The 13,731-nt window shown below is 34.3% G+C and overlaps 1 protein-coding gene across 2 annotated transcripts in view; it reads right to left on the bottom strand.

Moving 5' to 3' along the window:
* Positions 1 to 13,731, bottom strand: part of ABCA12 (ATP binding cassette subfamily A member 12) — a 180,935-nt gene that overhangs the window by 73,122 nt on the left and 94,082 nt on the right. For both annotated transcript variants that reach the window (XM_079710645.1, XM_079710646.1), the window contains exons 12-19: positions 12,256 to 12,512; positions 12,048 to 12,160; positions 10,696 to 10,820; positions 8,156 to 8,329; positions 4,951 to 5,115; positions 4,415 to 4,625; positions 2,417 to 2,556; positions 538 to 657 (exon numbers count right to left, since the gene is read on the bottom strand). In XM_079710645.1, coding sequence (XP_079566771.1) covers positions 538 to 657; positions 2,417 to 2,556; positions 4,415 to 4,625; positions 4,951 to 5,115; positions 8,156 to 8,329; positions 10,696 to 10,820; positions 12,048 to 12,160; positions 12,256 to 12,512 — 1,305 coding nt within the window. The remainder of the gene's footprint in view (positions 1 to 537; positions 658 to 2,416; positions 2,557 to 4,414; positions 4,626 to 4,950; positions 5,116 to 8,155; positions 8,330 to 10,695; positions 10,821 to 12,047; positions 12,161 to 12,255; positions 12,513 to 13,731) is intronic.

Below are 13,731 nucleotides of genomic sequence, written 5' to 3'. Positions count from 1 at the left end.
TTTCAAAAAACCCTGCATCTTTGATGGGAATTGAAGATTATACTTTTCAACTAGTGTGTATTGGATTTGAGTTACACTCTCAAATCTTTAACCTAAAATAGAGTGTCAAATGTTTTGACCAAAGAACTCCCTAGATTTAACATTCTTCTTCAGAATATTAGTATTTTAGGAATTTTGGTTCAGTTAAAATAGCAAAACATAATCTAGAGAAATAAAATAAGCAGATTTTAAGTAGTTTTTATTGCATTTAATTTTGGAAAATAGATTTACATCACTAGTTATGCCTCAGGATCAACTTGTAAAATGATTTATCTCTGAATTACATACAGAGAAACTGTGGTATAAGAGGTGAGGATGGTTACAAACATGAGTGACAGATCTGTTATCCTGTCTCAGATCTGCTCTCTGGAGCAGAGGCAATTTTAATCTGTTGAATATGGATTCTAAGTTACTATCTGCCCATTCACATAACGATGGTGATTAAAATCTCAAAGAATTACAATTCATATAAAAGTGAATAACAGAACCATCTCCTACCTGGAGAAATGGAATCGTCTGGTTTAACAGGTGGAAGGAATTCATGAAAAATGGTGACTTATCCATCCACTCTTCAGATTTTTCTTTTAATTCTGCCAGCTGCCTCAGAGTTACATTAGACTTGAAGAAACAGAAACAAATCTGGTCCATTAGTATTTTTCCTATATTTCAAAAAGGTATCTTAAGGTTGTTTTGTTACATAATTTCAAGAAACAGTTCTAAAAAGTAGAGTTAGTAGAACATTGTCAGAAATTTCCTATATGGTCAAAAGTTTTTAAGTGGCAGCTTTTATAGGATCGAGATCACTTATAAAAATTCTGGAAAATCTAGGGTTTACTTCATGTCCACAGAAAATTTACAGCCAAAAGCATGTCTTCTGGAATTCTCACAAGTTACCCATTTTTGCCAATGGTATACTTTACTACTAAAGAAACATTCTAGTTCAAGGATATAAGAAGAATACTTTCATGTACTGCTGGTGGATGTATATAGTTTTTTTTGGAAAGCAATCTGACAATAGTCATTAAAACAGAATATAATATTCTTCAATCCCTCAATCTTGAACATTCACCTCTGTGAAATAAAAATACCACTGTGTAAAGTCATGGGCACAAAAGTAGTTGTTGCCACATTGCTTACATGAGCAAAAAAACAAAAGCAAACACTAGAAACAAAAAGAATGTTCAACAATTGAGGATTGGCTGCGTAAGTTCCATAGTATGAAAAAATTTACAATCTTCATAAAGAATGAGTAAACTAAATCTATTGAATTGGAAGAATTTCCACAAGGTATTGCTGTGTGACTAAAGTAATATGCAGAAAAGTATTATAATGAAACCTCATTTTAATAATGCAAACAATGACCATTCTGCATATGAATGTGCATACAGTATAATAATATATAAAGGATTAGAGGAATGCACATAAATTAGAGAAAGCCACATCCTTGAATGCTAACATTCATTACTTTACATGAAAGGAAGAGTAGGATCAAGTAGGGAGAAAGAGAGGTGAGAGTCAAGCAAAAAGAAAAGAAAAGAAAAAAAAGACTGCACTTAGAAAATAAGCATTTAATGACTTCATTTATGCAAAATTATGTAAAAGTGTGTAGTCAATAAAGCAAATAAGGTATTAAAACACAAACAGTGAAAACAAAGATCATTCTAGAAATCAGTGATGACTTCATGTTTATTTTTATATAAACCTAAAACTAATTTATATTTATATAAACTATAGTTTAATGACCAAGTAATGGTAAAGAAGTGTTTTTTTTTTTTTACTTTCACGCTATCATTTTAAAAGCATCAAGTTTATAATTCAAATCACTAAAGCCAACTTTAAAAGTGAGAGAGAAATGCTATTATGGTTATATTAGGTAGGTGATAAGTATAGTTACTATTAATAATGTCTTTCTCAACACCTATCCTCTATATAAGATATTAAGTTGTACAACCAAATATGAAGCCAATAATCTATAATTTAGCAATTGTTTTTGTTCAAACTAGTTATATAATGCCCAATATTGTTTTTTCTAGTGGAATTATTTTTACATACTTTGAAACTTAGATGCTAGTTGTAGGAAACTTTTCTGCTTTTGGAGATAAATTGAAAAATCTGAGGTCTTGCTCCAACTAACCTCATTCTCAAGTGCTAACAAGGTTCATTTCTCTTCAAGGAGCCACCACCCAATCTACATTGTTTACACATATACATTACACATATACAGGGCAGAAGCTGAGAACTGTTAAGAGTTTCAGAAAGCCAAAGGGAATAGTATGTAGGCTATAAAGAAATCTGAGCCAGCTAGACTAAATTTGGAAGCTGACTACTTTAAAAATCATCTGAATACTCAAGATAGAAACTTTGATAATGGTCAAACCTTTTCCATTATTGCCTTTGTGATGGGGGTATATGGTGCGTACAAAATCCTTCCCAGCAACATGGGTTTCAAGAAAGCCCAAATCACAGGTCCGGCAGGCATATTAATGATGTCTTTATAAAGAGAAAAGCAAAATGGTGCTGGAAAGAAAAAGTGTAATAAAACCATTTAATACATGCATTTAAAATCTATTCATGGTAAACTGACAAATATTATTGTTATAGCACCCCAAAATACATGCCTTATACTTCCTTTGTTACTAACAAATGTGACGCATCTGGTATCAAAGTAAGAAAGCATAGTAACAAATCTTTTTTAGGTGTAAAAGTTTAATCCAATAAGCAAGTGCATAGTAAGTGATGGCATTTTGCCAAGAGGAGTTAGAAAGGTTGAAAAGCACATTTCAGAATGTCTTCCAACAGATATTCCTCACCAGCCCTTAATTTTTAAAAATATGCAAAAGTTTGCTATTGTACTAGATACATAAGAGCTGTCCAATAAATGTTTGTTGAATGAATAAAAAGATGCATAAATGCATCAATCCAATTGCTATATTAAACATCCCTATATTGTTTGGAAAAGCTCAGCCAATCATATTTTACATCTCAAAGCTTATAGATCAAGTAAACAGCTTTGATGTGCCACTGAATGTTTATAATTCTGCTACATTCATGAAGCTCTTCTGTGTGTGATACAAATTTTTAATTCTAAAAAGTTAAGAAAAAATATTGACCTGAGCAGATTTAAGGCACATCATTTTATCATTTACTGGCAAGGTGTAGTGGTTAAGAGGCTAGACTTTGCAGCAGACTGCCTGGGTTCAAATCATAGCTTTGATACTTTCATGTTGGACAATGGTGTCCAGGTTACTCGATCACTTTGTGCCTCATTTCCCTTACTAAGATGCAGCTATAGTAGCACCTACTTCATAGGTAAGTGAAGAGTGAATGAGTTGATATGCAGAACATGCTTGATGTGTGGTTAAGTGCTGTATGAGTGCTTTCTTAGGGAAAATTAATGCTTCATTTATTACAAAAGGCTAAGATTACAGCTCAGCATTAAAAAAAACACCCGATTAAAAAATGGGGAGAAGACCTGAATAGTCATTTTTCCAAAGAGGAAATGCAGATGGCCAACAGGCACATGAAAAGATGCTCAACATGGCTAATCATCAGGCAAACGTAAATCAAAACCCAATGAGATATTACCTCACGTCTGTCAGAATGGCTATCATCAAAAAGAACAAAAATAACAAATATTGGTGAGGATGTGGAGAAAAGGGAACCCTCGTACACTGCTGGTGGGAATGTAAATTGGTGCAGCCACTGTGGAAAACAGTACAGAGTTTTTCTCAAAAAAACTAAAAATAAAACTACCATATGACTCAGCACTTCCACTCGGGTATATACCCAAAAAAACCAAAAATGCTAATTAGAAAAGATTCATGCACCTCAATATTCATAGCAGCATTATTTACATTTGCCAAGACATGGAAGCAGCCTAAGTGTCTATCAACAGATGAATGGATAAATAAGATGTGGTATATATATATATATATATATATATATACACACACACACACACACACATAATGGAATATTACTCAGTCATAAAAAAGAATGAAATTTTGCCATTTGAAACAACGTGGATGGACTTGGAGGGCATTGATGCTAAGTGACATAAGTCAGACAAAGACAAATACTGTATTTTACTTTTATGTGGAATCTAAAAAATACAACAAACTAGTGAATATAACAAAAAAGAAACAGACTCACACATATAGAAAACAAACTAGTGGTTACCAGTGGGGAAAGGGAAGGAGGGAGGGGCAAGATGGGTTAGGGGACTAAGAGGCACAAACTATTATGTATAAAATAAGCTATAAGGATATATTGTACAATACAGGGAATACATCCAATTAAAAAAAAAAAGGCCAAGATTTAGCAGACCATGTTGTTAGGAGGCGACATTACCATGCTGATTTTGAAGTATACTCACTGGCATGTAAGGGAATTCCATATTTTGCAGCAATTTGCTCTTTACTTAATTTATAAGTCAAAAAATCCTTGGTGTGGTTGCCTCTCTGCCTCTGAGAAGAGGGCAGCATGGCAATTAAATATTCAGTGGTAATTCCTTGGGAGCATAGTGCTCGGGAAATGGTACTAAATGATCCTTGTGAAGTATTTAGCCGGTTGTTTTTGTACATTGCCTGTGAGATAAAAATACATGATTTATTAACATTATATGAGCTATAAATGCTATTGAAAACAATATAGAAGAAAACCTGATAATGCTTAGACGATCCTTATAATTCCACAATTCCTTTAAAACATGTATCCCAAGTGTAAATGTACGACGTTAAACTTCTCCAATTTAAGTGGCAAAAACTTTTGCCAGAGTAGAAGAGTTTTTCTGTAAGTGATTTTTGTCAATGTACTATATTTGTAGCTGAATGTATTATAACTAATCTCAAATAAAAGTTAAGATGACAAAAGGAATTTTCCAGCAAGAATATTACTGGGTGACTTTTCTACCTGTGTTAATGGAAAACTTCTGGGCAGGTGCATTTGTTTCAGGGATCTCATTTTGTCTAGCAGCGGTCGTGTGACAGAAGCCATCTGATTGAGAATCTCCTTTAGCCTTATGAAGAGTTCTATCATCTTTTCTACTGGCTTTTGATTTTCCCTAGGGAAAAGCACCTGACAGGAACAGCAACAACAAAAAAAGAAATTATTTTTGTGGAGAAACTGGAACCCTCACACACTGTTGGTGAAAATATTAAAAGGTACAGTCACTTTGGAAACCATTTTGGAAGTTTATTAAATAGTTAAACATAAATTTACCATACAACCAGAAATTGGATTCCTAGGCATTTACCCAAGAGAAATGAAAAAATATGTCTACACAAAGATTTGTATGGGAATGTCTATAGCAGCATTACTCACAATAGCCAACAAGTGGAAACAATCCAAATGAATGGATAAACAAAATTTATATCCTTAAATTGGAATACTATTTGGTAAAAGAAAGAAATTACTTACTGACACATTACAACATGCATGAAACTCAAAACGTTATACTAAGTGAAAAAAGCTACACACAAAGACCACATATTGTATGATTCAATTCAAATAAAATGTCTAAAAAGGCAAATCCATAGAGACAGAAAATAGATTAGAGGGTGCCTGTGCTAGAGGTCAGAATGAGAATTGACTGTAAATGGACACAAGGGTTTTTTTGGGGTTGATAGAAATGTTACAAAATCAGATTGTGGTAACGGTTGCACAATTCTATAACTTACTAAAAAACCCATTAAATTGTACACTTAAAATGAGTGAATTTTATAACATAAAAATAATACCTCAATAACTCTGCCAAAAATAAATGACTTTAAAAGTCAGAAAGGCAAATGTCAATTACATAATTCTTCATGTACACCATTATTCAAAAATCATATAATGTGCTCCTTAAAATCAGAAAAGCTCTGTCAAAAAGCTCATGTGGTCTATCAGGTTTAATCATAATCCCCTAATGTATTTCTGTTGCAGGAAGAAACACTGAAAATATTTTTAAAATTAAAATTTTAATTTTATTCTCTCATTCACTCAATTATTCAACAAACATTAACTGAGTGCCTGTTATGTTCCCAGCACTGGGTGAGGTGATGGGTACGAGGTGATGGGTACAGTGGTACTCAAACTGGCATCATCCTTCCACTCAGGGAGTTTTGTAATAATAGCAGAAACAGATATGAAACAAATCAATGAACAAAAAGCTGGGGAATATGAGGAGGCAGGGAGTTTAGCTAAGAAATCAAAAGAAGTCTTTCCAAGATGACACCCCAAAGGGGAGAAAGAACAAACCATAGGAGGAATAAGGAGAGGAAGGTAATAGACAGAGGGGGAAAGATTTGTGAGGTTCATGAAGAGGGAAAGCTCTTGGTGTGTCCAAGGGGGTCAAAGACCACTATATGAGGACAAGATTCATTTGGAGAAATATCACAAAGACAGAGCTGTCTCAATAACATAGCTATTAATTGCAATCAGATTTTTCTAAATCAGATTCAACATTTTAATTTTTCTTCCAGTTCTGCCAAAATTCTAGGAATTCCAACACTGATTTGAAATAAACTGACTAATGATGGGAAATTTTTATTATTTTTACTTGCAATACCTGAAAGAATTAGGAATGGTCTTCTGCTTCTAAAATGCACATATTTATTTACTATACTCAACAAGAAATAGTTGGTTTGACATGTGCTCTGCAAAGACATTGTAAGATAAGTATTAAAATTTGAGATTAAAAAATTAATAATATCAATTTATATGCATTTTAAGTTATGTAAAATAAATATTCATTTAGTTAATGGTTATTTGCTAAGTTCTTCTATGGGCCAGGCACTGTTCTTGGCATTTGAAATGTTTCAGTGAACAAAGAGGCCCTTGTGGAGCTTACTCCAAATAGAGGTAGACAGAAAATAAACAACAAAAGTGAATACTAAATAAAATACACAGTATGCTGGAAGTGTAACAGAAAACAAACAGAGCATCGAAAGGAGGTTTGAGAGGGCTATAGATGAAAGTTGGTTGCATTTTAAATAGGATTGTCAGGGTATCTTATTAAGAAGGTCAATATTGAGTAAAGACACATAGTGCAGCAAATCAGGTGAAGGGCATGGCCTGGAGTGGTCCCATGCAGCAGCCCTGGGCCCAAGGAGTAGCCACGTAGGAAGTGGGATTTTAGAAATAAGGAGAGGTTGTGCAGGTCCTGGGGCCCCGGCAGGATTTGAGGGTTTACAGGAATAAAATGAGGAGCCACTGGGGAAGGTGTTGAGCAGAGGAGTGACATAATACGATTTAAGTTTTAAAGGGATCACTCTTGCTGCTCAGGGAGTGGTGGGGACAAGTGTGGAGGAAAGGGAGGCCAGTTAGGAGGCCACTGCAGAATATAAGGGTCGGATAATGATGACTTTGAACAGGATTATTTGTAACTAGTCCTAAAATGCCTTCATCCCCTTTGCTGAAATGCATCAACAACATAAGTCAGCTGTGCTGCTTCTGGTTTTTCTTAAAGAGAAAAAAAATTTTTTTCAGTGTTTTCAATAACATGTAAATAATTTTGACCTAGTATAGATTTGGGTGGATATAGGTGTTTAATTTTCCTATGTTTATATTTTTCTTTCAGTTTTTTATTCACTAAGTACTTACAAAGCATCTAGTTATTGCAAGATGGAGTTACTGCTGACTTTACAGCTCTAATAATGACCACTGTTTTGTTGTACTGGATAAATAATGGTAGTCTCTATCAAAACTTGATGAAGGAAACACAAAAAGTACTTTTTTAAATACCCAAAAAAACCTGGATTCTTCTACTTGAAAACGAAAAACTTTGTTTTAATCTTTATTTTTATCCCACCAAATTAATGTGCATTCACTTTTTAAATAAGTTATTATAACATTTGTATTTCATACTCTTGTATAGTATACATTAAATTTAATTCCTGGTCTTGGATATACAAATTGAGAGTTAATAAGGCCATAATATTAATTTCCTCATCTATTAAATATGCAAATTTACAATATATGATCGCTAAGGTTTCACTTAGCTCTAAAATAAAGCTATAATTCCAAAAGCTCTATAAATGGATCACATTCCTTATAGTATCAGGGAGCATACAGGTATAATCAATTTTTTATATTATACTATAAATATTAAAATATTTCATCAACAGCAACTTGCCTTGTATGTGAAGTTGTAAATGTCTAAGTAGTGCAGAAGAGTGAGTCCAATGAGGTAAGACAGACGGGATCTCTCTGGAAGAGGTATGCTGCAGAATTCCTTCATTGCATCTTCCAATTTGGGACTGGTCATATTAGCATCACAAGAATGCAACCAGAACACACTAGAAATAATCTACAAGTTGGAGGAAGAAAAATATTTTAGCTGTGAATCCTCTGAATCCACCTGTCCATTTTGAGAGGTTTTCTTCTACTTTTAGACTTCATTTAAAAATAAGACAAATTATACTCAAAATCATATAATTTTTTTGTTTAAAGCACTAATTACTATCAATAAACCTAGAAAGAGTCCATAGTTCACTGGAAAGCTTAAGAAATAAGATGGGAAAGAGACAGAAAAAAATCCATAATGATTCCCATATTTCTTGCTTGAACGGCTGGGTGAATGATGACACCAAGAAAGAAAATTGGTTTGGATTGTTTAGGAAAATTACTTGTTTAAGACTTTTGCTCTCTCGGGAATTCCCTGGTGGCACAGTGGTTAAGAATCCACCTGCCAATGCAGGGGACACAGGTTTGAGCCCTGGTCGGGGAAAGATCCCACATGCCACGGAGCAACGAAGCCCGTGTGCCACAACTACTGAGCCTGTGGTCTAGAGCCTGCGAGCCACAGCTACTGAAGCCCGCACGCCTAGAGCCCGTGCTTTGCAACAAGAGAAGTCACCACAATGAGAAGCCCACGCACTGCAACGAAGAGCAGCCCCCGCTCACCACAACGAGAAAAAGCCTGCACATAGCAACAAAGACCCAACACAGCCAAAAATAAATAAATAAAATAAATATTTTTAAAAATTGATAAACTTAAAAAAAAAGACTTTTGCTCTCTTTAAAATTTTACTCTTACTCTATTTAAATTGCATTTCATTTATATAATCATTTGAAATTATAATCTTGTACAATAAGCTCTGGGGTCCAGAGATGAAAGGTGAAGAAAAAAAGCCCAGAATCACACAATAATATGAATCAACCATCCTGGAGAGTAATGCTTGTGTGAAAAGTGATGTGTGACTATGGGAAGTAAGATGGCAACTCTATTGCCACTGAGTTGAAATAAAGAAAAAGTTTATGAAATTCAAGACTATAGAAACTTTTCTCTCTTTCCTTTTTAAAGTAATAAGAATGTATGCTCTCTATTTACCTGCTTTTACTTACTAAAATGAACCTGCTCTTCAGAGGCCAAAAATGTGATAGCTGAAATTAGATCTTAGGATCATATAAGTGAAAGGTGAAACCAAAGGGGAAAGAATTAATAAAGAAATATTAATTGCTGGGCTTCCCTGGTGGCACAGTTAAGAACTGCGCCTGCCAATGCAGGCGACAAGGGTTCGAGCCCTGGTCTGGGAAGATCCCACATGCCATGGAGCAACTAAGCCCATGTGCCACAACTACTGAGCCTGCGCTCCAGAGCCCATGAGCCACAACTACTGAGCCTGCGTGCTACAACTACTGAAGCCCGCACACCTAGAGCCCGGGCTCTGCAACAAGAGAAACCACCGCAATGAGAACCCCGTTCACCGCAATGAAGAGTAGCCCCCACTCACCACAACTACAGAAAGCCCGTGAGCAGCAACGAAGACCCAACGCAGCCAAAAATAAATTAAAAAAAAAAAAAGAAAAAGAAATAAATATTAATTGCTATAACAAGAGGAAGAAAAATGAAGGTAAAGCAGTTTTAATTTTTGTTTGGGAGAACCAATTAAAATGACACAAACATAAATATTCCAAAGTCAGCCTTAAAGGCTTTTAAAAAACTTTATCCCATATTGGAGAATAACTGGGTTGTGTTTAGAAATGACACACTCTGTCACAACGTAAGTTTTGAATGGATGAGGTCTTAAGCGCTGATATTCTTTTAGAAAATTTCTAAGACACTTCCAGACAATGAACTTGGGAAAGGGGTAAAAGATAAAACATTTCAAGTGGAAAACCCTATTATCAGTCCATGAGGAAATAACATTACTCATTTTCACAGCAAAAAATGTTTACTATACCTCCAAACTTACCCAGAGTTCCCTTGACCATATCTATTTTATATAGTCTGTCTTGTCTTGGGGCTTTTAAAAAATAAAAAGAAGTATTCCTTTTAATTTTAGTTTCAACAAATTGTAAATGGTCTTTTTTTCCCCCAATTAGATTACTGAAACTCGACTTTGATATCATCATAATAGAATGTGAAAATTTACCTCAGATAATGTGAATGTGATAATGAATATAAAGAATTACTGATGGCACCACTTATTTAAGAAAAGCATCTGGGGTAAAGAAAAGGAGAGGACAAAGGAGGCAAAGGAAGGGATAGGAAAAGTAGAAGGAAAGGAACAGACAGTGATAATGTTCTTGCTTCAGGATTTTTCTTCTATTTTCACTTAAGAATTAGGACTCGCAGCTTCTCAGTGTTTTACTATTAAGTGCTCAACAAATACTAAATGCTATTTAAACTTTTAAAAAACTAGATGTAAATACAAACATGTTCCACCCCACCTCAGCTCTGTTGTCAGGGATGGGAATGGCCAGCAGATTGTCGATATTCCTATTGGACATTCCTGTTGTTCTCCTCAGTTCTTCCTGCAGCTCTTTAACATTTTTAAACATTTCTATTAACTGACCTGAAACAAAACAAAACAAAACAAAACTCACATGTGGGTTGCAATGTAATTCTTTTTAGTCATTCTAACACAGAGAAACCTTCTAGATAAAACATATAGTCAACATATATGCCTTGTGTCAGGAACAGATGTCTCTCAGTTTTAGCAAACTTTGCATCTTTAGGATCTATTTCTATCTGATTTAGACTTATTCCTATTATGATATTATTAACCTAAGGTAACAGATTGCTCTGGATTATAAATTTTCCTTAAATGTCTACAACGAAAGGTTGATTCAGAGAAAATCCGGTTTCCTCGCAGACTTTGATCACACAATGTGCTAAATATATATTTCTACATTTGATTTAAAACATCATACCAATTCAAAGTGCTTTTTAACCTTGGATCATATAATACTGTCAGCTTAGGACAAGGTTTGCTAAATCGGAAACACAATGCCACAGAGCACTTTTTCCTTAACTTTGGCCAGCACCTTACGGCTTATAAAGGGTTTTCACAATCATTACTTCAATTTTTAAATAGAATGTGTTTAACTCCAAACTCTTTTAGGACAGTTATTACAATTATTTCATATCTGGGTCATTCAATGAACAGCAAAAAATATTTTGACTTTATTTTAGCAGATTGTGATCTCTATTTTGCAAATGCCTTTCAGCTTCTTTATGAAGTATCTCTCATGCAAATATACCTTCTTTATTTTTGGACTTAGTGCCCTTCCAATTTTGTGGCTGCCTGTTGTCCAAAATTCTGAATGTCTTTCTTTTCAGTATTGAGGTATTATGCAAAGAATAAATGTATTGCATGATGCATCATGCTCAGAATACTAATATGAGGTTCTGAATCGATATTTCTGTAGACAGCAGCGTATCTTTATTTTTAAAATCAGATTATTCTCACGGAAGTAAATAAATTTCATCCTTGCTCTTGCAAAAGGCTATCTAATGCACTTTAATATATCAGAGAAATAAAAGGTGAATAGTCTAACTAGTTAAATTTTTGAAGACATTTTTCTGTGAAACCAAATTTCGCTGTTTCATTCTCTGCTGGCTTGCTGTGTTGTTTATTTTAGACAAGTAACCATATTTGAAAGCTTCAGGTGTCTCATGTATAAGGGCAGATACAAAGTAGGTTTGGTTAGGAACTTCAAAAAAGCCTTTTCTAAACTGCAGCATGAGAATCACATGCATTTTTAATAAGACAGCATTTAAAATATGGATGGGGAAACACCTGGTTTATCCAAGGTGTCTGCACTGTTATTGACATGCAGCACGGCTTCTATCGTCGGCATTAACCGTGTGATATTTTCCAAGTAATTCATTTGCAATGCCTGTTCTAGAAACCTGGAACAAAGCAGAAGAGAAGAAATTGAACTAAGCATATCAATAATTATTTGAGAAGGGATTTCACCAAGGAAGAAGACAATGGAAAAACTTACCAATCCATATCTAAATTAATTTTGCTTGGATCCCCAGAAAGCAAATCCCTCAGTTTTTCAGATAGAATATTGGCATGATACAGTAAGCTGGTGGCTATTTCAGTGCTGAATTCTGCTGCTTTGAGGAGTTGCACATGAAACGCACTCTCTTCACACAGGTTCCCAAAGTCCGTACTAGACAGCTGGCACATTTTCTCTAGTGAACTGAAAGTTTCAGGTTCACAAAGAAGTTTGGTCAAGTTTCGAAGTTGAGACAGCTTTTGAGAGGAGGAAAGATGGGAAACATTAGTTATATTATTCTAAATATTTATTAGTTGATAATAAGCAACCAAAATTGATTTACTTCCTAAAAACATTTTGCTTATGTGTTTAGTGAGTTGGCATTTGGCAACAGTTTTACCACAAAGCACTATTTTCTATCATTTGAGTTTACTGTTCTCTTAAGAATTTTATAAAACTTTTGGACCTGTTAGACCTCTTTCTCAAATGTAGTCATATCTTGTAGATTCACAGGTTGAAAAGATGTAGTTTAGTTTTATCTCATTTAAATCACAAATACTTAAACTAATTTTATATTTTAGTTTATTTTTTAAATCATGTGTAAGGGCAGATAGCAAAGCAGATTTGGTTTGGAACTTCAAAAAAGGTTTTCTTCACACCCACCAGGATGCCTACTCTCAAGACAAATAAACATACAAACGAACAAATAAATAAATAAAACCAGAAAATAACAAGTGTTGCCAAGGGTATGGAGAAATCAGAACCCTTGTGCACTGTTGGTGGGAGTATAAAATGATGTAGCTACTGTAAAAAATAGTACAGTGAGTCTTCAAGAAAATTTGAAATAGAATTAACATATGATCAGCAATTCCACTTCTAGGTATATACTCAAAAGTATTTATTGAAAGCTGGGTTTTGAACAGATATTTGTAGACCCATGTTCACAGCAGCATTATTCACGATAGCCAAGAGGTAGAAGCACCCCATGTCCATTGACAGATGAATGGATAAACACAATGTGGTAAACACATAAAATGGAATATTATTTAGCCTTAAATAGTAAGGAGATTCTCTCACATATTATAACGTGGATGAGCCTAGAGGGCATTATGCTAAGTGATATAAGCCAGTCATAAAAAGACAAATACTGTATGATTCCACTTATATGCAGTACCAAGCATAGTCAAATTAATAGCAACAGAAAGTAGAAATGCAGGTGCCAGGGGCTAGGGGGAGAGGGGAATGAGAAATAGGTGTTTCACGGGTAGAGGATTTTAGTTTTGCAAGATTAAGAGTTCTACAATCTGTGTGTATTTAACACAATTGAACTGCACGGTTAAAAATAGTTAAGGTGGTAAATTTTATGTTATGTGTATTTTATCACAAGTTTAAAAAAATTAATTAACCAAAAAAAGACTTTTTAAAACTGCGCGTGAGAATCACATATATTTTAAAATATGGATTGGTATATATCTT

This window comes from Hyperoodon ampullatus, assembly GCF_949752795.1.
Source record: "Hyperoodon ampullatus genome assembly, chromosome: 8".
Classification (NCBI taxonomy): domain Eukaryota; kingdom Metazoa; phylum Chordata; class Mammalia; order Artiodactyla; family Ziphiidae; genus Hyperoodon; species Hyperoodon ampullatus.
The sequence above is the reverse complement of the archived record's forward strand: the minus strand, read 5'-3'. Positions and strand labels throughout refer to the sequence as shown.